Source organism: Agelaius phoeniceus, assembly GCF_051311805.1.
Source record: "Agelaius phoeniceus isolate bAgePho1 chromosome W unlocalized genomic scaffold, bAgePho1.hap1 SUPER_W_unloc_2, whole genome shotgun sequence".
In the NCBI taxonomy this organism is placed as follows: Eukaryota; Metazoa; Chordata; class Aves; order Passeriformes; family Icteridae; genus Agelaius; species Agelaius phoeniceus.
In genome coordinates, this window is record NW_027509867.1 from 1,192,581 (window position 1) to 1,219,398 (window position 26,818).

General features: G+C 52.7%; 2 protein-coding genes across 2 annotated transcripts in view; both read left to right on the forward strand.

Moving 5' to 3' along the window:
* The window catches only part of LOC143692629 (uncharacterized), a 331,852-nt gene that overhangs the window by 93,693 nt on the left and 211,341 nt on the right, over positions 1-26,818 (forward strand). The window contains 1 exon segment of the mRNA XM_077172880.1: positions 40-717. Within this exon segment, the coding sequence (XP_077028995.1) occupies positions 40-717 (678 nt within the window).
* On the forward strand, positions 6,781-7,713 carry LOC143692551 (olfactory receptor 14J1-like). The gene has a single exon (XM_077172796.1). The coding sequence runs from the start codon at positions 6,781-6,783 to the stop codon at positions 7,711-7,713; it is 933 nt and encodes a 310-aa protein (XP_077028911.1).

Genomic DNA, 26,818 nt, shown 5'->3' on the forward strand with positions numbered 1-26,818 from the left:
GGTGCTCTGAGGAGGAAAGACCCACCCTGAGCCAGGAAGGTGGACAGAGCTTCAGCCAGAGCTCGGAGCTGGTGGCCCATGAGCAGCTTCACAATGGGGAGAAGCCCCACAAGTGCTTGGAGTGTGGGAAGAGCTTCAGGCAGAGCAGCACCCTGATCAGCCACCAGATGATCCACACTGGGGAATGGCCCTATGAGTGTGGGGAGTGTGGGAAGGGCTTCAGCTGCAGCTCCACCCTTTTGACCCACCAGTGCATCCACACTGGGGAGAGGCCCTACGAGTGTCCTGAGTGCCAGAAGAGGTTTCACACCAGCCCTGATCTCGCCAGGCACTGGCAGATTCACACAGAAGAAAGGCCCTTCCACTGCCCTGATTGCGGGATGGGCTTCAAGCGCAAGTACCACCTCATCAGGCACCAGCTCATCCACACTGGGGAGAGACCCTACGAGTGCCCCACGTGTGGGAAGAGGTTTCGGACCAGCTCAAATCTCCTCCTGCATGAGCGCATTCACACGGATGAGAGGCCCTTCTACTGCCCTGACTGCGGGAAGAGCTTCAAGCACAATTCCACCCTCATCAGGCACCAGCGCATCCACACTGGGGAGAGGCAGAGGCCCTACGAGTGTCCCCAGTGTGGAAGGAGTTTCACCAGAAGCTCTCATTTGACAAGACACCAACGGAGCCACCAGTAAATGAAGCCCTGCAAGTGCCTCGATTGCAGGAACAGCTTCATGCACCACTCCAGCTTCATCCCCCATGGGAGAAGCCAGATTGGAAAGAGCCCTGGTGATCCATGTTCCCCGTGATCCATGCTGGGAAGACACCTGTCCCTTTTCCTGCCCTTTGCCAATGACCTGATGTGGCATTGGAGAACATGAGGGTCTGGCCATGGCCCTGTCATTACATTCAGTCCCACCTCAGATCATTGCCAGGGACAGGAAAGGGACTCTCTCTCTCTCCCTGAGGAGAAGGGTGTCCTTTCCAGGCAAGAAATATTGTAGCCAGGCAGACCCTGTGAGTTGTGTTGTAGTTTTCCCTGTAAACAGTTTTATTTATCCCTTCTGTTATCAATATTGTTTCTGTTCCTGTTTGTTCCTTATCCCGTTGCTGTTCCCATTAAATTGTTCTTCTCCCAGCCCGGGATCTTTGCCTTTTGTGCTTTCCATGGGAGGCGGGAGGGCAGCGAGGGCAGCGCGGTTTTAGCGGGAGCAGGAAATTGGGGAATCCCATTGCTGAAGCCCGGCCCGTGGAAACCGAGCATCCCAGCTGGTGCCAGCCCTGGTGGCCATGGCAGTAGCCTTGGGAGCGGGTCCCTGGCTGGGGCTGTGGGAACCTCTTCCCTCTGGTGCCCAGGGACAGGAGTGGAGGGAACGGCTGCAGCTGAGTCGGGGCAGGCTCAGCTTGGATGTCAGGAAAAGGTTTTTGGCCAGAGGCTGCTGGGGCCCTGGCCAGGCTCCCCAGGGAAGGGTCCCAGCTCCAGGGCTCTCTGAGCTGCAGCAGCGTTTGGCCAGCGCTGCCAGGCCCAGGCTGGCATTGTTGGGGTGTCCTGTGCAGGGCCAGCAGTTGGACTGGAGGATCCTGATGGGTCCCTCCCAGCTCAGCCAATTCTGTGCTTCTGGGATCCCATCAGCCTGGGGATGGGGCTGCCAATGGTTGCCATGGCAACGGGCTCTGGCTGCAGGCCTGAGCTGGTGTCCATGGCAACCACCCCTGGCATGGGGTCTCCATGGAGCTGCCAAGGGACTGAGCATAGCAGCAGGGGGCTGGGGATGGTTGCCATGGAAACTGACCATAGAAACAGGGGGCTGGGGATGGTTGCCTGCTAAGGATCAGATTTTTCACAGGCCCTCAGAGGGGTTCCATGGGATCTTTCCAAGAGTCTCCAGGCTGTTCCAGAGCTGGAATGTCACACACAGAGACAGGGGCTCCATGGATGCCTCCCAAGGCTTTCTGGGATGGTAAAGAGCCCTGTGGTCAGAGGCAGTCACAGCCATCCCATGGTGACATCCCAGGAGTCCCCAGGCTGCCAAAGAGCCGGGATGGCCCTGACACTCACATGGGTTCCTGTGATGGGCACAGTGGGAGCTTCAGGGAACATTTATTAGAGAAGCTCCTGTTGGGTCACGAGGTGCAGGAACAATCCCCAATACTCCCCATAGATCCCCAAATGTCACTGTTGTATCAGTGTTCCGTGCTTTCTTTCCAATGGAAAACAACCATCCTTATCCTCCAGGTGTCCATGTCTGAAATTGGATTCCACCTCCAAAATTCTGGATATCCAAGGGTTGCTCCCAGGCACAATCTGCCAGTACCATCAAGCCTGGGTGGCCTGGACCTCTGGTGGCAGCCCCTGCAACACTGGGGCTGGGTCCTTCCCTTCCCATGGAGATCACTGGGACACTGTGGAGACCTCATGGAACCAAGGGGATCATTGTGGCACCACTGGAGCCCATGGAACCAAGGGGCCATGGTGACACAGCGGGGCTTCATGGAACCCAGAGACCATTATGGCTCTGTGGGGCCTGATGGAACCATGGAGACCATTGGGACCCTTCAGGGCCTGGTGTCACCAAGGGGGCATTATGGCACCTCAGGGCCTCAGGGAAGCAAGGGACCATTGGGACACTGTGGGGCCCCATGGAACCGAGGGAACATGGAATAGGTCTGGCTGGCTTGGCCTCCCAGGGGCCACCTGACAGCTCTGGCTGATGTTGCAATGTCAAGGAATGCCTCTCATCAGCTCCTGGAACACTGGGGCTCCGTGCTTTCCTTGCTATAGAAAAGAACCATCCCTTCTTTTAAATGTCCATTGCCAAAATTGGTATTCTCTCAAAAAATTTTCCTATATGCAAGGGTTTCTCTCAGAAAAAAACCTGCCACTTCTGGCTGGCCTTGTCCTCTGGTGGTCACTCTCTTCTTCCTGGCAAACACTGGGGCTCTGTTCCTTCCTTCCTATGGAAAAGAACCAACCTTCATATCCATGGTCCATGGCCAAAATTAGAATTTGGCTTCCCAAATTCCATATATCCAAAGATTGCTCCCAGAAAAAAGTAGTAAGGACAGACAGGTCAGGCTGGCCATGTCTGCTGGTGATTTTCTTAGACACTGAGTTGAATGCTTTCAGTTGAAAAAACCTTGGAAAGGGGCCAGAGATCTCCCAAGAAGGGTTTTTGAGGACTTGGGCACATGACCGATACATATGGACAAAGGAGCTCTTGGCTCTGTGCTGTTGTGGTGATTTTGCATCATGGAAGTGATGTCCTAAGAGAAGCTTCTAGCAATTTCATCTGTGTCTGACAAAAAACCAATCAGTAATCAGCTTTGAGAACTGACAATCTGTTAAATCTCTAAGGAAACTGTACACACCTCTGTGAAGACACATGTTAAAGATGGGAAAGCCTGGGAGGGTCTCTTTCCCTTCTGGCTGGCACAGAGGTAACAAGGCTGACCCGGCCCCGTCTCAGCCAGGCCGGGCCGGGCGGCTCCTGCCGTGGGGCCGGGCCCCTTCCCAGGGACCCTGCCAGGCCCCATCGGCTGCCGGGCAGGGCAGGGGAGGCCGCGGGGCCGAGGCCGGGCCGGGCCATGGCTGCAGTTGGGAACATCTGGGCCCTGCTGAGCCCTGCCCCGCCGCCAGCCCGGGCCCAGCCAGGATCTGCCGGGCCCCAGGAGCAGCCCCGGGCCGGGCCGGCTCGGCCAAGATTCTGCCACCCTTGGGCTTCAGCCGCAAGCCCCGGGCAGGGGCAGGAGAAGCCATCGGCCCCGGCCGTGCTGCTGCTGTGCTCTGGCCTGGCTGCTGAGATCCTGGCCCTGCCCCAGTGCGGCCCATCCTGACACAGCCCCAGCGCAGCCGCTGCAGAAACCTCCATCGTAAAACAGCTCCGGCCACAAGCACCGAGCCCGGCCGGGGGCACGGAACCATCTGCAGGCCCCGGGTGAGATATGAACTCTTTCAGTGCTTCCATCCTCCCTCCAGTGAGAGAAAAGGACAACGTGCAGGCACAGAGAAGAGCAACATGAAGACACCGAGGTCAGTGAAGGGGAAGTTGAGCCCCAGATGGGAGGAATGAGGAGATGCCTTGATCTTGGGGCTGAAATCCTCTTGTAAAGCTATGGGGAAGGATGTAATTGATACATAAGACTCTCTTTTTCCCTATGACTAATTGAAAATACGCGTAGATGACCTGTTCAGCAAAAACCTCCATGCTAAAGTAAGCAAATGTTGAAGTAGCTCTGATCCCATGAGAAGTTTCAACAGAGAAAGAGAGAAGAGTAATGAGATCCTGTGGTATCAGGGAGAGAAGAAGAAGATCTCTGTTCTCAGAGATGAAGATGATTTCAGAAATAGATGAAGAGATTCTTTGCTCTTGAACAGCTCATCTTTAAACTCATACCCCATAAGCTGACATGGCCCATAAAAACAGCTGTGGGAAAAGCTGTGAAAAATGGGAGGGACTTCACAATTGCAGATTTTCTGGGCAGCTGCTCTTCGTGGGAATTGAGAGCCACGAGCAAATGTTTTTCTTATGGAGAAGTCTCCATAGCATGAAAGAGAGACTCCTCTCTCTAAGTGAACTGAAGAAAGACTGTTCTAGATGGTGTAAACTGACTGAAACTTTCAGGTTTTGTCTGCTTGCATTGTCAGTAAGAAAGAAAAGGTTGTAGGGAGAGGAGAAGTGTTCATATTCTTATTACTCTTTCTTCTATTTACTGGTAATAAACTTTTCTATATACCCTTTTAAAATTTTGAGCCTACTTTGCCTTTCTCCTAATCCTATCTCACAGCAGGAAATGAGTAAATATATTCCAGTGAGTGCAATGGTAATTAGCCAACACTGATCCCACTGCACTAATAGATGCATTGGCTGAGAAATCTCAAATTAGCAAACCAAAATCACTCCAGATACATCCCTGATAAAATGCAATAGAGCAGAGGGAAATCAAGGCAAAGCCATGGTTTGTCAGGACTTGCTGCATCCCAATGAGCCCCGTGGTGCATTTGGAGCTGAGCCCTTGAACCTCAGGGCCTGAGAGGAGATTGCACAAACCTTTCCAGGAGTCAAAGTCAGAAGAAAACCCCAAAGTGTCTCAAAGCATGAATGGGTCCCAGTGAGGTCCATCCCCACCACAGGCTCCTCATGGACTCCTTGGAGGAGAGAATTGGAGGCCAGGATTGACCAAAAACCTCTCAGAGTCTCAGTGTGGAAAGGAAATTCCAAACTACCTTAAAAAATTTGAGAAGCTCAAAGCATTACTGAGCACCACTGAGTGTCATACAAAGCTCTCCAGGGACTCGTTAAAGCAGATAATTGGGGCCATGATTGCACAAACCTCTCACAGAGTCTGTATCAAAAAGGGAAACACCAAGTACCTTAAAATAACTAAAGTACCTTGAAGCATTAATGAGCCCACTGAATGTTGTTACTGATAACGGCTCTCCAGAGACTCATTAAGCAGATAATTGGAGCCTGTAAATGCACAATCTTTCTTATAGAGTCTGTATCAAAAGGGAAAGGGGAAGTAGCTTAAAAAACTTAAGTACCCTGAAGTATTAATGAGTCCCAATCAATGCTGCAACAGGCAGAGAATCTCCAGGGACTAATTATAGCAGATAATTGGAGGCCATGATTGCACATACCTCTCAGAGACTCCAAGGCAAAGCCAAACCCAAAGTCCTTTGAAAAAGCTGCAGTCCCTGCAGGGAGCATGAAGGAGCCCCCAGGGCCATTGCTGAGCAAGGCTCCCCAGGGACTCCTTGCAGCAGATCCTTGAGGCCACTGGGATGTGGGCTAGGGGGGGATGCTGAGGGCAGCACAAGGGGCTGCCAGTGCCCAGTCTGCCTGGGGCAAAATCACTGCCAGCCCTTGGCACAGGAACCTCTGGCTGCAGGACAATGCAGCTGCAGCTCCTGGAGCCATCTCCTCAAGCTGCAACATCCCAATGCCTGCAGAGCCTGTGAGTACATTCTCTGCTTGTCTCTTGTGCAGAGCAGCCAGGGGTGCCCAGGGCTGTCCTGCAGAGCAGGGTCCTTCAGCCCAGGGCGCTGTGCTGGGGCAGGGACTCTGCTGCCTGCCAGGGACAGCTCTCAGCCAGCCCTGGCAGCTGCTCCCAGCACTGGGGGGACAAGATCTGGGTGGCAGGAGACAGCTGGTGAGGCTTGGAAGTGTTCTCCTTGTGTGGGGAGGATGCTGCATTGTTCAGGATTTCTCCCAGCATGGCATTTAACTGCAGAACCTTTTCAAGTAGATTATACAGGGAGCACAGCAAGGCAGGGGCTGCACAAAAGGGAAAATCCTGTTTTTTTATTCTACTCCTCTGTGTTGCCTGGATGGGAAATTGCCCATAGATATTCATCATTTAGTTCAGGTTGAGAAAAATAAAAAAATTTCTCTCAGATCTTACTAAACAGGGCAGTGACAGAAATCAGCACAGGGCCCCTTAGAGGCAACATCAGTGTTGCTTTTCCAGCCTCCTCAGGGTTGCTCTGACGTTGCCATCAGAGCCTGCAGAGCCAGAGCTGCCCCTGGGCAGTGCTTGAGCTGGGAGGGCTCTGCAGGGCAGAGCTGAGCCCCCAGGGCTGGGCTGGGCTCTGGCAGCACTGGCAGGGCCCAGCCCTGGGCACAGGGAAGCAGCTGCTGGCAGGGACAGCTCCAGGCAGCAGAGCCCTGGGCAGGCAGTGGGGGGAAAGTGCCCCCACGCTGTGCTGGGATATTTCAAGTCCTCCCCAATCCCAACTATTCCATGATTACTTTTCTTACAGATCCCCATGTGCAGCCCCAGCCAATGTCCAACAGCAGCTCCATCAGGCACTTCCTGCTGCTGGCATTGGCAGACACGCGGCAGCTGCAGCTCCTGCACTTCTGCCTCTTGCTGGGCATCTCCCTGGCTGCCCTCCTGGGCAACGGCCTCATCATCAGCGCCGTAGCCTGCGGCCACCACCTGCACACGCCCATGTTCTTCTTCCTGCTCAACCTGGCCCTCGCTGACCTGGGCTCCATCTGCACCACTGTCCCCAAAGCCATGCACAATTCCCTCTGGGACACCAGAAACATCTCCTACACTGCATGTGCTGCTCAGCTCTTTTTCTTTCTCTTCTTCATTGGAGCAGCCTACTATCTCCTGACCATCATGTGCTATGACCGCTACGTGTCCATCTGCAAACCCCTGCACTACGGGACCCTCCTGGGCAGCAGAGCTTGTGCCCACATGGCAGCAGCTGCCTGGGCCAGTGCCTTTCTCAATGCTCTCATGCACACGGCCAATACATTTTCCCTACCCCTGTGCCATGGCAATGCCCTGGGCCAGTTCTTCTGTGAAATCCCACAGATCCTCAAACTCTCCTGCTCTAAATCCCACCTCAGGGAACTTGGGTTTCTTGTAGTTACCGCTAGTTTATCATTTGGTTGTTTTGTATTCATTGTTTTCTCCTATGTGCAGATCTTCAGGGCTGTACTGAGGATCCCCTCTGAGCAGGGGCGGCACAAAGCCTTTTCCACCTGCCTCCCTCACCTGGCTGTGGTCTCCCTGTTCCTCAGCACTATCATATTTGCTCACTTGAAGCCTCCCTCCATGTCCTCCCCATCCCTGGATCTGGCCCTGTCAGTTCTGTACTCGGTGGTGCCTCCAGCCCTGAACCCCCTCATCTACAGCCTGAGGAACCAGGAGCTCAAGGCTGCAGTGTGGAGACTGATGACTGGATGCATTCAGAAACATTAAACTGCTGGCCAATTTCTATAAACCACTTGTAATAAAAGAAATTTTTCATATTTCTTGTTGGTTTGGATGTAGGGTCTTTTTTCCTTTGTTTTAGTTTTTCATACTATCTACAAAGAAATGTCATTATTTGTGCCATTTCTCATGTTATTTCTCTCCACCTTCCCTGTGGCCACAGACTGTGTCAATGAGAGGCTGCGCTCTTGGTGGCTTTAAATGAACTCAAGGATCTCCCAGCAGAGTTTTCTGCAGAGATGCCCTTGTGTTGCCTTCTCTGGAGCTGCAGCAGCAATGTCTGTGTGCAGAGCTGGGGCAGATCAGTGCTGGCCCAGCAGCTGTGCCCAGCAGCAGCAGCAGCAGCAGCACTTGGTGTTGCCAGTGCTGCTGGCGTGGCCCTGCCCCGCTGCCCTGGTGGCCCTGGTGTTGCTGCAGGGCCTGAGTGCTCTCGGGGCCGGGCACAGCCCTGGGGGTGGCAGTGCCGGGGCTGCAGCAGGGCCAGGCCATGGCACTGCTGGGGCAGCGCTGACGCCTCAGGCCAGGCCCTGGGGGCTCCAGGCTCCTTGCCCAGGCTCTCTCAAGAACACGGCCAGGCCAATGCTCAGCACAGAAACCCCCGTGAGCAGCCCCAGGCTGGCCGTGGGCAGGCTGGGGGCAAACAGCATGGCTGGGGCTCTGCAAGGGCCCTGGGGCAGACGGGAAGGAGCAGCAGAGCAGGGGCTGATCCATGCCCAGTGCGCTGCACAGCCCAGGGCAGCGTCCCAGAGCGTCCTCATGCAGCTGCCAACAACATCCCCCCTCTGCAGCCCTGGCCTCTCCCCCAGCTCACGCAGGTGCCCCATCCTTGCAGGCACAGCCACGGCAGCACTGCCTCAGCAGCCCCTGTTTGCATTGCACACAGCAGGGACAGCACCCCCATGCTGTTGCTGTGGGGACATGAACCTGAGGGAGCACAAATGCCATCAGCCCCTGGGGCCAGCAAGGCCTGTGGGACACCAGGGAAACCACTCAGCTTTGTCCTGGCCTCTGCACTCAGCCAGAAAGTTTGTTCCCATCAGCTGGGAGTTTCCTGTGCCACTGCAGACGCTGTTGCTCAGAGCCAGGGCTGCCTGGCAGCCACCCCCAAACTGCCCTGAGCATTTCCTTGTCTGCACCTTTGCTTTCTTTACTCTTCCTGGTACAAGTTTCTTCCTCTTGCCCAGCCCTGTTCCCTCCCCTGCAAACAGCCCATCCCTGGTTGCCCTTTCCTCTCTGGCCCCACTCCCCATTGCAGTTCCTGACTTGGCACCATGGGAACGTCCCTTGGGCAGCAGGATCATCCTACAAGTGCAGCAGGAATTGTCTGCAGGCTCCTGCAGTGCCTGCTGCTGCTCCCTTGCCAGAGGCACCCCAGGCCAGGGGGGCACATCTGGGCTGCTGTGTCTGCCTCTGGGGCTCCCTGTTCTGGGCAATGAGGAGGAGCTGCAGAGGCTCTGCAGGACTGACAGGATGGGCTTTGGGGCTGGCAGGAGAAGCTGAGGGACCTGGGCTGCTGGAGCTGCTGAAGAGGAGGCCCAGGGCTCACCCTGCAGCTGCTCCAAGGGTGGTTTCAGAGAATCCCAAAATCAGGAAGGCTGGAAAAGACCTTGGAGATCACCAAGTCCAACCTGTGCCCTGACACTGCCTTGTCTCCCCTGAGCCTCCTCTTCTCCAGGATAAACAACCCCAGCTCCCTCAGCCCCTCCTCACAGGACTTGTGCTCCAGACCCCTCCCCAGCCCCACACTCCAGTCCCTCCATGTCCTTCCTAAATTGGGTGGCCATGAACTGGACACAGCACTTCTGCCCAACCAGTGCCCAGCACAGGGGAAGAATCCCTGCACTGCTCCTGCTGGCCACACCATTCCTTAGCCAGGCCAGCAGCCATTGGCCTTCTTGGCCACCTGGGCACACTGCTGCCTCATGTCCAGCCTGCTGTCCATCAGTCCCTGCAGGTCCCTTTCTGCCTGGCTGCTCTCCAGCCACTCTGTCCCCAGACTGTAGTGCTGCAGGGGTTGTTGTGGCCAAAGTGCAGGACCCAGCACTGGGACTTGTTAAACCTCACCTTGTTGGATTTGGGCCCTGGATCCAGCCTGTCCAGGGCCCTGTGCAGAGCCCTCCTACCCTCCAGCAGATCAACACTCACACCCAGCTTGGATGTCACCAGGTTTTCCCAGAGTGTCCCAATGGTCTCCATGATTCCATGAGGCCTCTCAGAGTCACAATGTCCCGTTGGGTCCATGGGACCCCTTGGTATCATAAAGTCCCTTGGATCCTTGGGCCCTGCAGTGTCACAATGGATCCTTGGTCCCAAGAGCCACCACGGTGTCAAACATGTTTCCTTCATTCCAGGAGTCCCTGAGGAGCAGCCCTGGCCCTTTGCTTCCATGGGGCCCTGCAGTGTCACAATGGCCCCATCGTGATACCAGGTCCTGCTCTGTCACAAATCTCTGCATGGTTCCACAAGGCCCTGCAGGGTCACAGTGGCCTCTTGGTTCCATGAGGCCTTGGAGTTCCTCAATGAATTCCTTGGTGCTGCAGTGTCACAGTGGAGCCCTGGTGACACAAGATCCTGCAGTATTCACCAGGGACCCTTGGTTCCATGGGGCACCACAGTGTCACAATTGTTCCCTCACTTCCCAGAGTCCTTGCAATGGAGCAATGGCCCCTTGATTCCATTGTCCCCAGGCTCTCCCAAGGCTCTCCTTGGTTCCACAGTGTCACAATGGCCCCTTGGTTCCACAAGGCCCTGCAGGGTCACAGTGGCCTCTGTGGTTCCACCAGGACCCAGATTGTCACCATGGACTCCTTGCTTCCATTCAGCCCCACAGTGTCACCATGGCCCCTTGGCTCTGTGCTGCCATGTCATACACAGTGTCACCATGGTCCTCTTAGTGCCACCAGGCCCCTTGCAGTGTCACAATGGCCCCTTGCTTCCCCAGGGCCCTGCAGGGTCACAATCATCAGAGAATCAACCAGCCTGGAAAAGACCTTGGACAGCATCAAGTCCAACCTGGGACCCAACACCATCTTGTCACCCAGACCATGGCACTGAGTGCCACATCCAGTCTTTCCTTAAACACCTCCAGGGATGGTGACTCACCCACCTCCCTGGGCAGCCCATTCCAAAGCCCAATCACCCTTCGTGTGGAGAATATTTCCTAATGTCCAGCCTAAATGTCCCCTGGTGCAGCTGAAGGCTGTGTCCTCTTGTCCTGTCCCTGTTCCCTGGGAAAAGAGCCCGACCCCCACCTGGGTCCCTGTCAGGGAGTTGTAGAGAGTGATGAGGTCTCCCCTGAGCCTCCTCTTCTCCAGGATAAACAACCCCAGCTCCCTCAGCCACTGCTCCTCACAGGACTTGTGCTTCAGACCGCTGACCAGCCTTGTTGCCCTTCTCTGGACTCGCTCCAGCCCCACCATGTCCTTCCTAAATTGGGAACCCAGAACTGGACACAGCACTTGAGGTGCTGCAGAACCAATGCCAAGCACAGGGTAAGAATCCCTGCCCTGCCCCTGCTGGCCACACCATTCCTGATCCATTGGAATTCCAGTGGTTGGATGTGGGAAATGCTGGGGAGGGAATGGGGACAAAGTGTGATTGATTGTCAGCCTTGAAGGGTTTTGATTTTTTTTTTGATATCTGTTCAGACTGGATTATGAGGTGCTAGAGATCAATATCAATTGGACATTGCTCATACCAATCTACAAATAGGAAAAGAAAACTTAACATGACAAAACACTTCTCTCTGCATTGTTTTCAAGACAGTGTATTCACTTAGAATACACTTCTGAAATCTGTCTAATTGTTCACAGAATAAATAAAAACATAGAATATTCCCTGTGGATTTTGTTGTTCTGGAGTTTTTGAACAAATGTTTATGAGCTTTCCTCACTGAATTCCTGAACTGAAGAGCTCAAGAAAGAAGAGGCCTCTGGAGTAGTAAAACTCATCAGGGAATTTCAAGTGGCTGAGGATCCATCCCGTGCAGAGCAGCACTGAACAGAAATGGGCACAGCTTTTTGGCTGCCCCAGCTTTGGCATGGGCCCGGGGCCTGGAGCAGGAGCAGCTCTTGAGGGCATAAGGCTGGGGCTCTGGTGCTGCCCTGGGCAGATGGGATGGCAGCAGGGGCTGCAGAGCTCTCAGCACCTCAGCCTGAGGGGAGCAGGGCAGCCAGGGAGCCTCCTTTGGCTTTGGCCAAGCACCTTCCCCCATGGCTGGGGCTGAGTCCTGTGGCAGCTGCAGCTGCTGCTGTGGCCTTGGCAGGGGCTGAGGCCGTGGGGCCAGTGCCCAGAGCAGCCTGGCCTGAGCAGAGCTGTGGGGCCAGAGCCGGCTGGGCTGGGCTGGGCTCAGAGAGGCCCTTGGTGCTGCCCAGAGCTCAGGGCAGCTGGCAGAGCTTGCAGGGAGCTGGGCTGGGCTCCGAGAGCCTGGCCCAGAAACCATCAGTGTCCATCTCAGCCTGGCTGAGCGTGCAGGGGCAGGACTCAGGCCAGGCCTTGTTGGGCAGGGCCAGCGCCTGTGCAAGGCATTTAATATCCAGCAGAGGAATGACTTTTGCATTGGATGGAGCTGTGCCTTCCCTTGGCTTTGTTGGCTGACAAGAAATGAACATCCCTCTGTGTCTCGGGCAGCTCCTTCTGCAAGGAAAGCAGGTGGGAGTTGGAGCCAAGGAGCTGAAAGCTGCAGGTGCAGCCTGGGCTGGAGGGAGCTGAGATTTGCACAAGGCTGCTCTGAGTGCCAGGGCTTGGATGGGGGAAATGGTGGGCTGGGGGTAGGGACAGAGTCTGATTGATTATCAGCCATGAAGGGTCTTGATTTTCATATCTATTCCAACTGCATGAGGAGGTACTTGGATTCAGTGTCAATTGGAGATTGCTATTAACAGGGAAAAAAAACCAAACTAAACAGGACCTAAAAAAAATTTTCTCACTGTCTTTTTAAATAGAATATATTCAGTTGAATGCACTTCTGAAATCTCTCGTATTAACCACACAAGATTTGGAAACTGAAATCTAATTATTCCCAGAGGCTTGGCCTGTTAAAGTGCTCTGAATGTTAATGAGCCCTGGGACACTGAATTCCTGCACTGAAGACCTGAAGGCTGAACAAGCCCCTGCAGCAGTACTTGGATTCAGTGTCACTTGGAGATTGCACATATCGATGAATTAAGAGGAAAAAAAAAAAAACAAAACAGGACTTAAAAAATCTTTTCTCGCTGTCTTTTAAAATATATTGCATTCACTTTGGATAGACTACTGAGATCTGTCTAATTAACCACAAATGATTTGGAAAATTAAATCAAATGATTCCCAGAGGCTTGGCTTGTTCCGGTGTTCTGAATGTTCATGAGCCCTGGGACACTGAATTCCTGCACTGAAGAGCTGAAGGTTAAACAAGCCTCTGGAGCAGGGAAATTCAGCAGCAGCCTCCAAGTTGCTGAGGATGTCAGCAGCCCCCAGTGAGGCCATCCCTGCCCAGAGACCGTGGGGGAATGGGCAGACAAGGAGAGCGTCCCTGGGGCTGGGGCAGCACAACTCAGAGGCACCAGCGGCTCCAGCTGGGCAATGGAGTGTGGAATGTGGCTGGGAAAGCCCTGCCTGGGCTGGGCCAAGCAGGACACACAAGCCCTGACTCTCATCCCCCAAACAACTCTCTCAAGGAGACATTTGAAAGGAATTACAATTGTTTGTGTCTTTTGAGTTGGATGCACTGGAGAAATGTCAACCATAGATCATCAAGAGTTCACAAGAAATAGCCTTTACTGGGAACTTTGGAAAATCAGAGAAATGTTGGCAAAATGTTTAATATGACATTCAATCAACACAAAACACTTCTCAAAGCATGAACTTGGCCTATTTGTCTTCACAAACACTCAGCCAGCTCAGTTTTAATTTACTCAAAATTTTGAATTAGTGGGAATTGCAAGACTGCACAAAAAGCGAGAAAGACGAAAAAGATACAGAGGAGAACACACAGAGCTACCAACTCCTGTATTCCAGCACTGTTCAGATGGAAATTCCAAGAGGAGGTAGAGGCAAGATGTGTGCTTGCCTTGTGGTCAGCCTTCAATACCCCTTGGTCTCCCTGGGCCCTTCCCCCAGGTGGGACTTGGTCTCAGTGCTCTCAAGGCCTCGTTGGTACCAGGGTGAAGGAGCCCTGGCCCAGGCTCTGGCCCTGGGGGACACGGGGACGCTGCCGGGAGGTCCCTGTCCCCCTGTGTCACTCCAAAGTCATAGGTTATAATTTAGCTTAAATACTGTTAGCTGCTGGTTTTGGCTAAATTGTGACATTTAAGATATCAGTTAAGGTTAAGGTATAAGTTAAGTCCGTTAAGTTTGAGCTCTGTTAAGCTTTTTGGCCATGTTCCTTTTATCCTTGCCCTCACTGTCCTTGTGTCACACACCCACACACACAGGGACAGTTCCCAATTCATTTCTGGTTTGATTGCCTGGATTTGGTTTGGTTTTGTTTTTGCTTTGTTTCCTTGGTGTGCCTCAAGTGTCCAGTCAGAAGCAGAGTGACTCTTGCCAAGGAACTTTGTGCTGCTGTCCCTTAATATTAAATCTGGTTTTTGCTGATCCCTCGCTGGGGATTTTTTCAGCGCTCTCAAGGCCTCGTTGGTACCAGGGTGAAGGAGCCCTGGCCCAGGCTCTGGCCCTGGGGGACACGGGGATGCTGCTGGGGGGTCCCTGTCCCCCTGTGCCACCCCCAGGGCCCTGGCCCCCTGTCCCCGTGTCAGGCTCTGGGGTCGATCTCGTGGAACATCCTCTGGGGGAGGCTGCGGCACCAGGGGCGGGGGGACCCGGGGGGACAGGGGACCCCGCTGTGCACGAGCAGGGTTGGACTGCTCTGGGGGGAACTGTGAGGGGGGCCGGGGCAGAGTGACCTCCCCAGTCACCTCACACAGCCCCTGGGATGTCACACAGCCCCTGTAATGTCACACAGCCATCTCTGTTATGTCACCCTATGAGGTATATACAGCTGCTCTGTGATGTCACAGAAGCCTCTGTGATGTCACAAAGTCACCCTATGATTTCACATTCTATTCTGTGATGTCACAGCCTGCTCTATGATGTTACACAGCCACCTGGTTATGTCACAACCCTGTCTCTGGTGCCACACAGCCACACTCTATGATGCAGACTTTGCTCTATGGCCTCATATCCTACTCTGTCATGTCTAAGACAGATCTGTGATGTCACAACCCCCTCAGTGATGTCACAGAACCCTCAAGAACTCAGTTACATTGAAACTCTGAAGTTTCTTGTATTTTGAAGAGATCCCTGTCAGGGACACAACTGAGAAAGTGTCCCCAGCTTCCAGTCAGAGCAGAACTCTGGAGGCAGTGATGACAGGTGGGGACAAGCAAGGCCAAGATGTCTCTGGTGCTGAGCAAACCTGGATGTGTTTCAGGAATGCAAAGGGCCAAGGCCTGAGCCCCAGCCCCTGGCCAGGCAGATCCTGTCCCTCCCTCATTGCTCAGGGCTCTTCCCAGGATGGGCTCTGGGATGTGGGGATGGGCAATGCCAAGGGCAGGAGCCTGGGGTGGCCCCTGCCAGGCTGCTGAGCAGGGACAAGGAGGCAATGAGGCCCCAGGCCTGCAAGGGTCACTTGTCCCCTCATGGCCTCAGGCCCAGGGCAAGCAGCCATGGCCGAAATGCTGCCCAAGTTGGCTCTGTCAGGGCTGTCTTGCAGCTGCTGCCCATCCCTGTGCCCTGTGCAGTCCAGGCTGTCCTACGGTGTCCCTGCCCTGCGCCTCTGTCCCTGCAGGCTGTCGGCATCCCCCGGCTGCCGCACCTGGCTGGGCCCTTCCTTTGCTGACAGCTCTGCCTCCTGCCTGCCCCTGCCTGCCCACACAAAGCCTTGGGCTGCTTCAGGCTCCTTCTAGGGGTGTGTTGCACCACAGCCCTGCCCTGGCCTGGGGCTGCTTTCTCCTGGTGTCCAGTCTTGACCTCCCCAGGTGCCTTTGGAATTAATTCTTTCTTTCTCTGGCTGTTTTCTACTATGTCAAAAGGATCCACCATTTCTGAAACCACCCTTCAATCCCTCCCAGGGCGCTCCTCTACTGTCCTCAGTCTCCACCCCACTGAGCACAGAGCTCCTGTGTCCCTATAGCGTGGTCAAGTGCTTGAGGCCAAGAGCACCTGGACAAGAGGGACAGTTCTTTTCTATAGGAAGGAAACCACAGAACCCCAGGGTTTGAAGGCAGATGAGAAGCAGTCACCAGAGGCCAAGGCCAGAGAGACCTGTCTGTCCTTGCAGCTTTTGTCTGAAAGCAGCCTTTGGATACATGGGGAATTTTGGGTGTGGAATTCCATTTCAGCAACGGGTTCCTGGACTGGAATGACAGTTCTCCATAGGAAGGAACAGATGGAGCCCCAGTGTTCCAAAGGCTGATAAGAGGCAGCCCCAAGGAGGCCAAGGCATCCAGATCTGTTGTCAGGGAAGAATCCTTGGATAGACAGAATTTGGGAGGCCAAACACCACTTTTATCTATTGGGCTCTGGACAAGAAGGACAGTTCTTTTCCATAGGAAGGAAAGTGCAGAACCCCAGTGCTTCAAAGGGAGATGAGAGCTGGCCCTTAGGAAGCTGAGGGAACCTAGATAATCCTGGAAGCTTTTGTCTGGAGCTCTCCTTGGATTTAAGGAATTCTGGAGGTGAATTCTCAGTTTTGGCCATGCATGCCCAGACTCTTCCATGAGAAGAAAAGCACAGGCCCCCGGTGTTTTGAAGGCAGATGAGAGGTGGCCCCCAAGAGGCCAAGGCCAGCCAGAGCTGTCTGTACCTCCAGGTGACATATGGGAATAATCCTTGGATATAATCAAATTTGGAGGAGGAATCCCAATTTCAGCCATGAACCCCTGGAGGAGAAGGACAGTTCTTTCCCACAGGAAGGAAAGCACACAACTCCAGGGTTTCAGGGGCTGATGAGAATTGGTCCTCAACATGCCAAGGTCAGCTGGACCAGTCAGGCAGCCCCCAGGAGGCCCAGCCAGCCAGACCTGTTCCATGTTCTTGGATCCTTGGGGCTTGCAGCATCACAATTTCCCCTTGGTTCCATGAGGTCCTGTAGGATCACAACAGATCTTTGTTTCCATGAGGCCCAGTGATATAACAATGGTCTCCTTGGCTCCACAGTGGCACAATGGCCCCTTGCTTCCATGAGGCCTTGCAGTGTCAAAATGGTTTCCTTGTTTCCATGGGACTGAGAATGCCACAATGGCCCATTGGATCCATGAGGATGCAGAGTCTCAAAATGGCCCCTTTGGTTCTATTGGGTTCCTCAGGGTCACAATGGCCCCTTGGTTCCAGCAGGCCTGGATGTGTCACAATGGTCCCTTGCTTCTATGAGGCCTTGTAGTATCACAATGGCCCCCTGGTTCATGAGGCCTTTGGTGTCACCATGGTCTCCATGATTCCATAAGGCCTTGCAGTGTCACAACAGACCATTGGTTTCACTGAGCCCCACAGTATCACTGTGGTCCCCTTGGCTCCACAAGGCTCTGAAGTGCCACAAAGGCCCTTTGGTTCCACAAGGCCTCCAAGTGTAAAAATGGCCTCCATGGTTCCATGCTGCCCCAGACTGTCACAATGGACCTTTGGTTCCATGAGGCCCCAGAGGGTCACAATGGTATCCTTGGCTCCATTGGACACTTCATCCCATGGAGACCCACAGGGATCACTGGAGTCCCCTTGGTTCCATGAGGCCCTGCCATGCTATAATGGGCCCTTGGTTCCAGTGGGTCCCAAACTGTCGGAACAGTCTCCATTCCTCCATGAGGCCCCACAAAGTCACTGTGCTCCCCTTGGTTCCACAGGGCCCCACAGTGGAACAATGGAATCTTGGTTCCATGAGGTTCCTCAGTCACAATGGTCTCCTTGGATCCGCAGTGTCACAGTGGCCTCTTGGCTCCATGTGGTCACGCTCTGTCACAATGGCTCATGGTTCCATGAGGCCACACAGTTTAACAATGGACCCTTGGTTCCACGAGGCCTTGCTGTGTCACAATGGACTTCTGGTTCCATGAGCTTTCACACTGCCCACAGCAGTCTCCTTGGTTCTGCAGGGTCACCATGGACCATTTGTTCCATGAGGTTCTGTAGTAGAAAATGGTCACCTTAGTTCTGTGAGGTTCTGCAGTGTCACAATAGACCCATGGTTCCACCAGGCCTTGCTGTGTCAGAATGGCCCCGTGGTTCCCAGAGGTTTCTCAGTGTCACAATGGTCTCCTTGGATCTGCAGTATCACAATTGACCATTGGTTCAATGTTGCCCCAGTGTGCCAAAATGGATTTTGGTTCCATGGGGTTCCATGGTGTCACAATGGACGCTTTGCTCCGTGAGTTTGGTTCTGTGAGGCCTCGCCACAATCAAATAGCCAAAATATCAGAATAAGTCTCATTAACACTAAATTGCTGTTAAGAGGATATCATTTATTCAGGCCTGAGGTCTAGTGAGGGATAACTCCTAACCCTATGGGGACATGTAATTCTACCAGCATAATTAAATGTGTATTACAATTTACCCATTACCATAAAATCCACCCCAAGTTCCCAGTTTCAGTCCTTCTTTTTTCTGCCACTACATTCTTGAGCCAGTTGTCTTCTTGTCTTCCAGCCATCCTTGCTGGGAAAGCAGCCCCTGCATGCCTTGTTCCTGTGCTGAAAGTTCACAGGCACAGTAAAAATTAAATTAACCCTTTTGATATCAAGCCCAAGGCTTTGTGTGGGCAGGCAGAGGCAGGCAGGAGGCAGAGCTGTCAGCAAAGGAAGGGGCCAGCCAGGTGGGGCAGCCGGGGGATGCCGACAGCCTGCAGGGACAGAGGCGCAGGGCAGGGACACCGTAGGACAGCCTGGGCTGCACAGGGCACAGGGATGGGCAGCAGCTGCAAGACAGCCCTGCCAGAGCCAACTTGGGCAGCACTTTGGCCATGGCAGACACAAAGAGCACCAAAGCCCCAGAGGGTCATTAAAGTCCTTGTGCTGTGTCTGTGCTGCTGAGCTGGGCCGGGCTCCTGGCCCAGAGGCAGCTCCTGGCAAGGGCAGCAGAGCTGCAGAGAGACAGCTCTGGCCAGGAGCAGCTCCTGTGCACAGCCCAGCAGGGCTGGGGCACTGCCAGGGCCCCTCAGGGACACCAGCAGGGCACAGACAGAGCTCCCAGGGGCTCAGCACTGGCAGGGGCTGTGGCATGTCCCAGAGGGGGCCGTGTCACAGCAGCTCCTCTGTAGCTGTGTCATGGAGGCACAGAGCAGCTGTGATGTCAGCAAGGGGCTGTGTGACAGCACAGAGTGGGCTGTGTGAGGTCACAGATTGGGCTATGACATCACAGAGTTCTTTGTGTGAGGTAATTGAGCAGCAACAGCAACATAGCGGGGACTGTGTGACATCACAGAGCAGGCTGTGATATCATGGCATGGCTGTATGACATCATAGAGGGGGCTGTGAGGTCAAAGTGTGTGCTGTGACATCACAGAGTGGCAGTATGACATCACAGAGAGGGTTTTGTGGCATCACTGAGGGGGTTGAAACATCACACAGCTGTCTGTGACATCATAGTGTAAGGCCATTGAGCAGATCTTGCCTTCATAGAGAAAGGCTCTGTGACATGAGAGAGTGGGTTGTGACATCACTGGTTGGCTGTGTAACACCATAGAGCAGGCTGTGACGTCACAGAACAAACTGTGATAATATAGGGTGACATTTGGACGTCACAGAGGCTTCTGTGACATCACAGTGCAGCTGAATGACATCATAGGGTTACATCTCAGAGTTGGCTGTGTGACATAACAGGTGGATGTGTGACATCACAGGGGCTGTGTGACATCCCAGGGGCTGTGTGAGGTCACTGGGGAGGTCACTCTGCCCCGGCCCCCCTCACAGTTCCCCCCAGAGCAGTCCAACCCTGCTCGTGCACAGCGGGGTCCCCTGTCCCCCCGGGTCCCCCCGCCCCCGGTGCCGCAGCCTCCCCCAGAGGATGTTCCACGAGATCGACCCCAGAGCCTGACACGGGGACAGGGGGCCAGGGCCCTGGGGGTGGCACAGGGGGACAGGGACCCCCCAGCAGCATCCCCGTGTCCCCCAGGGCCAGAGCCTGGGCCAGGGCTCCTTCACCCTGGTACCAACGAGGCCTTGAGAGCGCTGAAAAAATCCCCAGCGAGGGATCAGCAAAAACCAGATTTAATATTAAGGGACAGCAGCACAAAGTTCCTTGGCAAGAGTCACTCTGCTCCTGACTGGACACTTCAGGCACAGCAAGGAAACAAAGCAATGACAAAACAACCAAACAAAATCCAGGCAATCAAACCAGAAATGAACCGACTACATTCCCTGTGTGTGTGACACAAGGAGAGTGAGGGCAAGGATAAAAGGAATATGGCCCAAAATCTTACTGAGCTCAAACTTAACAGGACGTAACTTATAACTTAACCTCAAGTGACACCTTCATCTTCAAAATTTAGCAAAAGAACAACACTAAACAGTATTGAACCGAACTTAAAACCTATGATGTAGCAATTTAATAGAGAAATAATATATAACAATATTCAACTTAGCTTATAATTTAGATTAAACATAACAACTTAGCAAAAGAACAACGCTTAGCAGCACTTAACTTAGCTTAGACCTTTTGATTTAATGTGACCTACAGGCCTGACTGACTCAGCTATCCAAGGCACTCAAACCCCTCAGAGAGCAGCATTTCTGCCACATTTCCCCAGCACAGGCACTCCTGTGTGCACACAGACACAAAGAGTCAGTGCAAGGCACCTGGGAGAAATTCCCCTGAGGGCAGGAAATGCTCCCCGTGGATCCTTTGGCATCTCCCCAGCAGGTGAAGGGTTGAGCCTGGAGGAGTGGGGGGATCGGCCCAGGCTCCGTCGTCGTTGGGGATCCCCGAGTGCAGCAAACGGGAGAGTTCCCGGCTGGGAGAGGCCCCACTCAGAGGGAGTCGCTGGCCCAGGAGAGCTCCAAGGGCTCCTTTTGGAGCGCTGTTTGCAGGGCCCCAAGAGAGGGGCTTCAGTCCCAGCAATGGTTCATCCTGGCCACACTTGGCATCAACAGCTTTCTTTGGCAGGGTGAGAACAGGGATGTTGTGCCACTGAGGGAACAAAAGCAGTTCCCAGGGCTGCTCCTCCAGAAAGCAGGAGCTGGTTGGGCAGCAGCAGTGCCTGGAGCAGACAGTGTTTGTGAGCTGCAGAGGAGCTGAGCCCAGGGGCTGTTGGCCAAGGCCGAGCCCCAAGGAGCATTTCTCATCTGGCAGGGCGGGCTGAGAAGGGGAGGGGGGAATGCAGCAGCACAGGGCCCATGGAACCAAGGAGCATTGTGACACTGTGGGGCCCTGTGAGACAAAGGGACCATTGTGACACTGTGGGGCACCATGGAATCATGGAGAGCACTGTGACATTGAAGGGACTCATGGAATCACAAAGGCCCTTGTGAGCCTTTGGGGCCTTGGGAAACCACTGACACTGTGAGGCCTCATGGAACCAGTGAGACCATTGAGACACAGTGAGGTCCCACGGAACCAAGCAGAGCATTATGACATTGTGTAGCTCCATGGATTCAAGGACCCATTGTGATGTCATGGGGCCTCATGGAACCAAGGGCACCATAGTGACACTGGGGAGATCCATAGGACCAAGGGGACCATTGTGACATTGTGGGGCCTCTGGAGCCACAGAGACCATTGAGACACTGCAAGGCCCAATGGAACCAGGAGAACACAGTACAGGTGCGTTTGACATCCCGGGGGCTGCCTGACTGGTCCAGCTGACTTTGGCATGTTGAGGGTCTCCTCTCATCTGCTACTGAAACACTGGGGCTCTGTCCTTTCCTTCCTATGGAAAAGAACTGTCCTTCTAGTCGAGGTGCCCATGGCCAGAATTGAATTCCACCTCCAACATTGCCTTACTGTGACAGCCTGGAGGAGATTGTTGGCTCAAAACATTTTGTGTGGGGGAGGAAGGGGCAGGTCCAGCCTTGCCCTGCCCTGGAAGCCCAGCCCTGCCCTGCCCTGGAACCCCAATCCCCCCAGAGCCTCTATCCCAGCCCAGCAGTGGCTGCCAGTCCCTGGCACAGCACAGGCAATGCTCCACAGCCACCTCTGCAGCCCCAGCCCAGCTCCTGAGGGACCAAATGAGCCCAAGCCCCACCTGGGGGAAGGGCCCAGGGAGACCAAGGGGTATTGAAGGCTGACCACAAGGCAAGCACACATCTTGCCCCTACCTCCTCTTGGAATTTCCATCTGAACAGTGCTGGAATCCAGGAGTTGGTAGCTCTCTGTGTGCCTCTCTGTGTCTTTTTAGTCTTTCTCATTTCTGTGTCTTTTTCTTCTGTTTGTCTACACCTGCAAATTTTGATTAACTTAAAATTGAACAGGCTTAGAGTTTGTGAATTTGAATGGGCCAAGCCAATGCTTTGAGAAGTGCTGATTTGTTGATTGAATAGCAGTCCATATTTGACATGAGAAGATTTTTAAAAAGTAATACAAAACTTTTTGTGTCACTGACAATCTGTTAAACCACTGAGATACAAAACACGCCTGTGTGAAACACAAATGTTAAAGATGAAAAACCCAGGAGCCTCCTCTTTCTTTTCCAGTCAACAAAGAAGCAGCGGGACCCAGCCCCCATCTCAACCAAACCAAACCAAACCAAACCAAACCAAACCAAACCAAACCAAGCAACCCTGCCATGGGCTGAGCCCCTTCCCCCCTCCCCAGGCTGCCCCCTCCATTGGCCCCATTCTGACCAAACCAAACCCCAACAACTCCCAAACAGGAAAACAAAAGAGGCTACAAAACCCCAAACAGAACAAAGCCAGCCACAGCTATTAAAATCTTACCAAGTCCCCTCCCTCCAACACAACTAAAACTAAAAATTCCTACAATTTACAACCCATACAAAATAACCCTACAACTAAAATTAACCACAAAAAACCCCCAAAACCAACCATAAAACCAATCCTAACAGAATCCAACCACAACTTCCACCACAAGTTACCAGCGGGTCAGGTGTTAACCCTTTCAATACTTCAATCCTCCCTCGAGTAAGAGAAAAACAAAATGCAAGCCTATTAAAAAACATAAAACCATCAAAGCCAGAAAAGGAGAAATTAAATCCCAAATAAAAAAAGACAAAAAATAACCTTAATCTTAAAACTAAAATCCTCTTATAAGGTACAAAGAAAATCTCTTTTTCTTTATAACACAAAAACACTCTTAAAAAATAATCAAATTAATATCAAACAAAAACCTCCAAACTAAAATAAACAAATGTTAAAATTACTGTAATTTCATCAAAAGTTTAAATGGGGGAAAATAAAATAAGTAATTCGGTACCCCCAAGAGAAGATCTCTATTCCCAGAGATAAAAATAATTTTGAAAGTAAATAATAAAAACATTTAAAGAAGTCATCTTTAAAACAATAACTCATAAGTTGACATGGCCAATCAATAAGCTGTAAAAAAGCTTGTAGCAATAAAAACAATTTCATAATAACAAAGTTCCCCAGATAACTGATATCCGTGACAAAATTAAGAACCACAAAAAACCTCTTGAAAAAAAACTCCATAACCTTAACAAGAAAAACTTCTTTCCCTAAGTAAACTAAAAAAAGACTATTCTAGAAATAGTAAACTAACTAGAAAATGTAAGTTTACTTAATTTAGATTGTCAGTAAATAGAAAACCTGGTAGAGGAAAAAAAAAGTGATCTAAAGAGTTTATTTTAATTCTTACTACCTTTCTCTTTTTATTTCTTTTTAATAAAATTTTTCTTTAGACCCTTTTAAAATTTTCAGTATACTTTACCATTCTTGTAATCCAATCTCACAATAAAATAAACACATAAATAATTAACTGACAATAAAACTCACCCCATTCATCAATAAATTAATTAGGAAATCTCAAAATTAAAAAGTCCTAAATTAACAAACCAAAACCATTACAATGTCATAATAAACATTTTGCCAAAGTTTCTGTGATTTTCTAAAGCTGCCAGTAAAGGCTGTTTGGTTGTTTTGAGTGCCTCAGAATCTCTTGTTGGTATTTCTCCAGTGCATCCAACTCACAGGGCACAAGCAACTGTAAATTCCTTTTAAATGTCTCATTGAGAGAATTGTTTGGGGGATGGGGGTCAGGGCTTGTGTGTCCTGCTTGGCCCAGCCCAGGCAGGGCTTTCCCAGCCACATTCCACACTCCATTGCCCAGCTGGAGCCGCTGGTGCCTCTGAGTTGTGCTGCCCCAGCCCCAGGGACGCTCTCCTTGTCTGCCCATTCCCCCACGGTCTCTGGGCAGGGATGGCCTCACTGGGGGCTGCTGACATCCTCAGCAACTTGGAGGCTGCTGCTGAATTTCACTGCTCCAGAGGCTTGTTCAGCCTTCAGCTCTTCAGTGCAGGAATTCAGTGTCCCAGGGCTCATGAACATTCAGAACACTTGAACAAGCCAAGCCTCTGGGAATAACTTGATTTTAATTTTCAAATCCTTTGTGGTTAATTAGACAGATTTCAGTAGTGTATTCAAACTGAATAGATTCTTTTTAAACAGACAGTGAGAAAACATTTTTAGGTCCTATTTAGGTTTTTTTTTTCCTGTTAATTCATTGATATGTGCAATCTCCAATTGACACTGAATCCAAGTACCTCCTCATGCAGTTTGAATGGATATTAAAATCAAGACCCTTCCTGGCTGACAATCAATCAGACTCTGTCCCTACCCCCACCCCACCATTTCCCCCATCCAAGCCCTGGCACTCAGAGCAGCCTTGTGCAAATCTGAGCTGACTATGATGTTGACTAGTGTGGTATTTATTTGAACTTCAGAAAGACCGGACAACTCCCTGATGCTCAAGCATGAAACCAATCAGTTGAGAGGCACTTGAATGACCAGAGAGCATCTGGTGGAGAAAATCTGGAAGGAATGGGAAGAATAAAGTTCCAGAGAGCCTAGAGAAGAGATGCCCTTAGACATGGCCATTTAAACAAGAGAGCTGCAAACACATGAAGGAAGAGCGGGAGGAAATATTAGACTGAATATTGGTGAATATCTACACAAGTAGAGGGGGGGATCAGTATTTCTTCTTTTGCCATTATTAGAAGAATCCAGGAGATCCAGGAAATTCCTGTTCCTGATGGGAAAACATTGCCATTTCTTAAAAGGACTCGAATGAGCCAGATAATAAAGATTTGCTTGTATATTATGAAACTAACAGGAATTAAAACTTGTGTCCCTTTCCAGGCAGACATCAGTTGTGTGTCTATGAACAGGCACTTGTGCCACTTGTGCCCTGAGGTGCCCAGCTGGGATTGGATCTCTCCCAGAGCACCTGAGGGACAGCAGAGCACCTTGCAAGCTGCAGGGCCCTGACAGCCCCACAGGGCTCCTGTGCCATCAACATCTGCTCTGCTCCAGTCTGAAACAGGGCCCAGCATGGTGCCGGGATCATCAGAGAGCTGAGGTGTGTGCTGAATTCAATGGCCTCCCAATCCCGCAGCAGCCCTGCATTTCCCTGCTGCAGCCTTGGTCTCCAGCCCAGCCATGGAGGCTCTTTGGGCTCTGGAGTGTTGCTGCAGCCCCCAAGGGCAGCTGAGCTCTGCCTTTGGCACAGTCAGGCCTGGCCAGCGCAGGCCATGCTCAGCAATTGCTTGTGTGTGCCTGGCCTTGCTGTCAGCCCCGGCAGCGGCTGCGTGGCCCCTTTGTGGCCCTGTGCTGGCCCAGCCATGGTGGCCCAGCCCCTGTGCAGGCCCAGCCCAGGCCAGGAGCATTGTGGCTGGGAACGGCCCCTGTGCCGTGGTGCCCACAGCAGCCTTGGGGCTCTGTGCCCCATGGCCTCCCTGCTGGGCAGCCTCTGCCAGCTCCTGCAGAGCCCGTGGCACCTGTGGGGCTGCACAGACAGCCCTGCCCCGGGCTCTGCCGGCCTCTGGGCCAGCAGAGAGGCAGCCAGGGCTGGCCATGGCCGGGAACAGGCCCTGAGCCCCGCAGGAGGATGGAGCTGGGCCACAGCCAAACTCAGCCCAGGCCAAAGCTGGGCTCAGCAGCCAGGGCTGCCAATACATGGGCACAGAGGCTGGCGCTGACAAATGTCCTGGGCCCCCTCCCTGCTCTGTCCATGCCACCAAGGGCACAGAGCAGCCTCCTCTCTGGGCCACTTGCCTGTTTGCAATGCCTTGCACAGGCGCTGGCCCTGCCCCACAAGGCCTGGCCTGAGTCCTGCCCCTGCACGCTCAGCCAGGCTGAGATGGACACTGATGGTTTCTGGGCCAGGCTCTCGGAGCCCAGCCCAGCTCCCTGCAAGCTCTGCCAGCTGCCCTGAGCTCTGGGCAGCACCAAGGGCCTCTCTGAGCCCAGCCCAGCCCAGCCGGCTCTGGCCCCACAGCTCTGCTCAGGCCAGGCTGCTCTGGGCACTGGCCCCACGGCCTCAGCCCCTGCCAAGGGCACAGCAGCAGCTGCAGCTGCCACAGGACTCAGCCCCAGCCATGGGGGAAGGTGCTTGGCCAAGGCCAAAGGAGGCTCCCTGGCTGCCCTGCTCCCCTGGGGCTGAGGTGTTGAGAGCTCTGCAGCCCCTGCTGCCATCCCATCTGCCCAGGGCAGCACAAGAGCCCTGGCCTTGGGGACCTCAAGAGCTTCTCCTGCTCCAGGCCCAGGGCCCATGCCAGAGCTGGGGCAACCACAAAGCTGTGCCCATTTCTGTTCATTGCTGCTCTGATGGGGATGGATCCTCAGCCACTTGGAGTTTGCTGATGAATTTTATTACTCCAGAGGCCTCTTCTTTCTTGGGCTCTTCAGTTCAGGAATTCAGTGAGAAGAGATCATAAACATTTGTTCAGAATACCTGAACAAGAAAAGGCCCTGGGGAATATTTCAAATTTTCAATTCTTATTGTGTTTAGTTGTACAAATGACAGAAGTCTACTCAAAGTGAATATACAATAGTATAAAACAATGCTGACAGCACAGTTTTGTTCAGTTAAGTTTTATTTTCCTGTTTGTAGCTTGATCTTAGCAATTTCCAATTGATATTGATCCCCAGCAGCTTTTAATGCAGTCGGAACAGATATGAAGATCAAGACCCTTCATGGCTAACAATCAATAACACTT

Bases quoted from the DNA above. Each gene is read 5' to 3' on its own strand.
- LOC143692551 (XM_077172796.1), top strand. From the start codon at position 6,781: ATGTCCAACAGCAGCTCCATCAGGCACTTCCTGCTGCTGGCATTGGCA.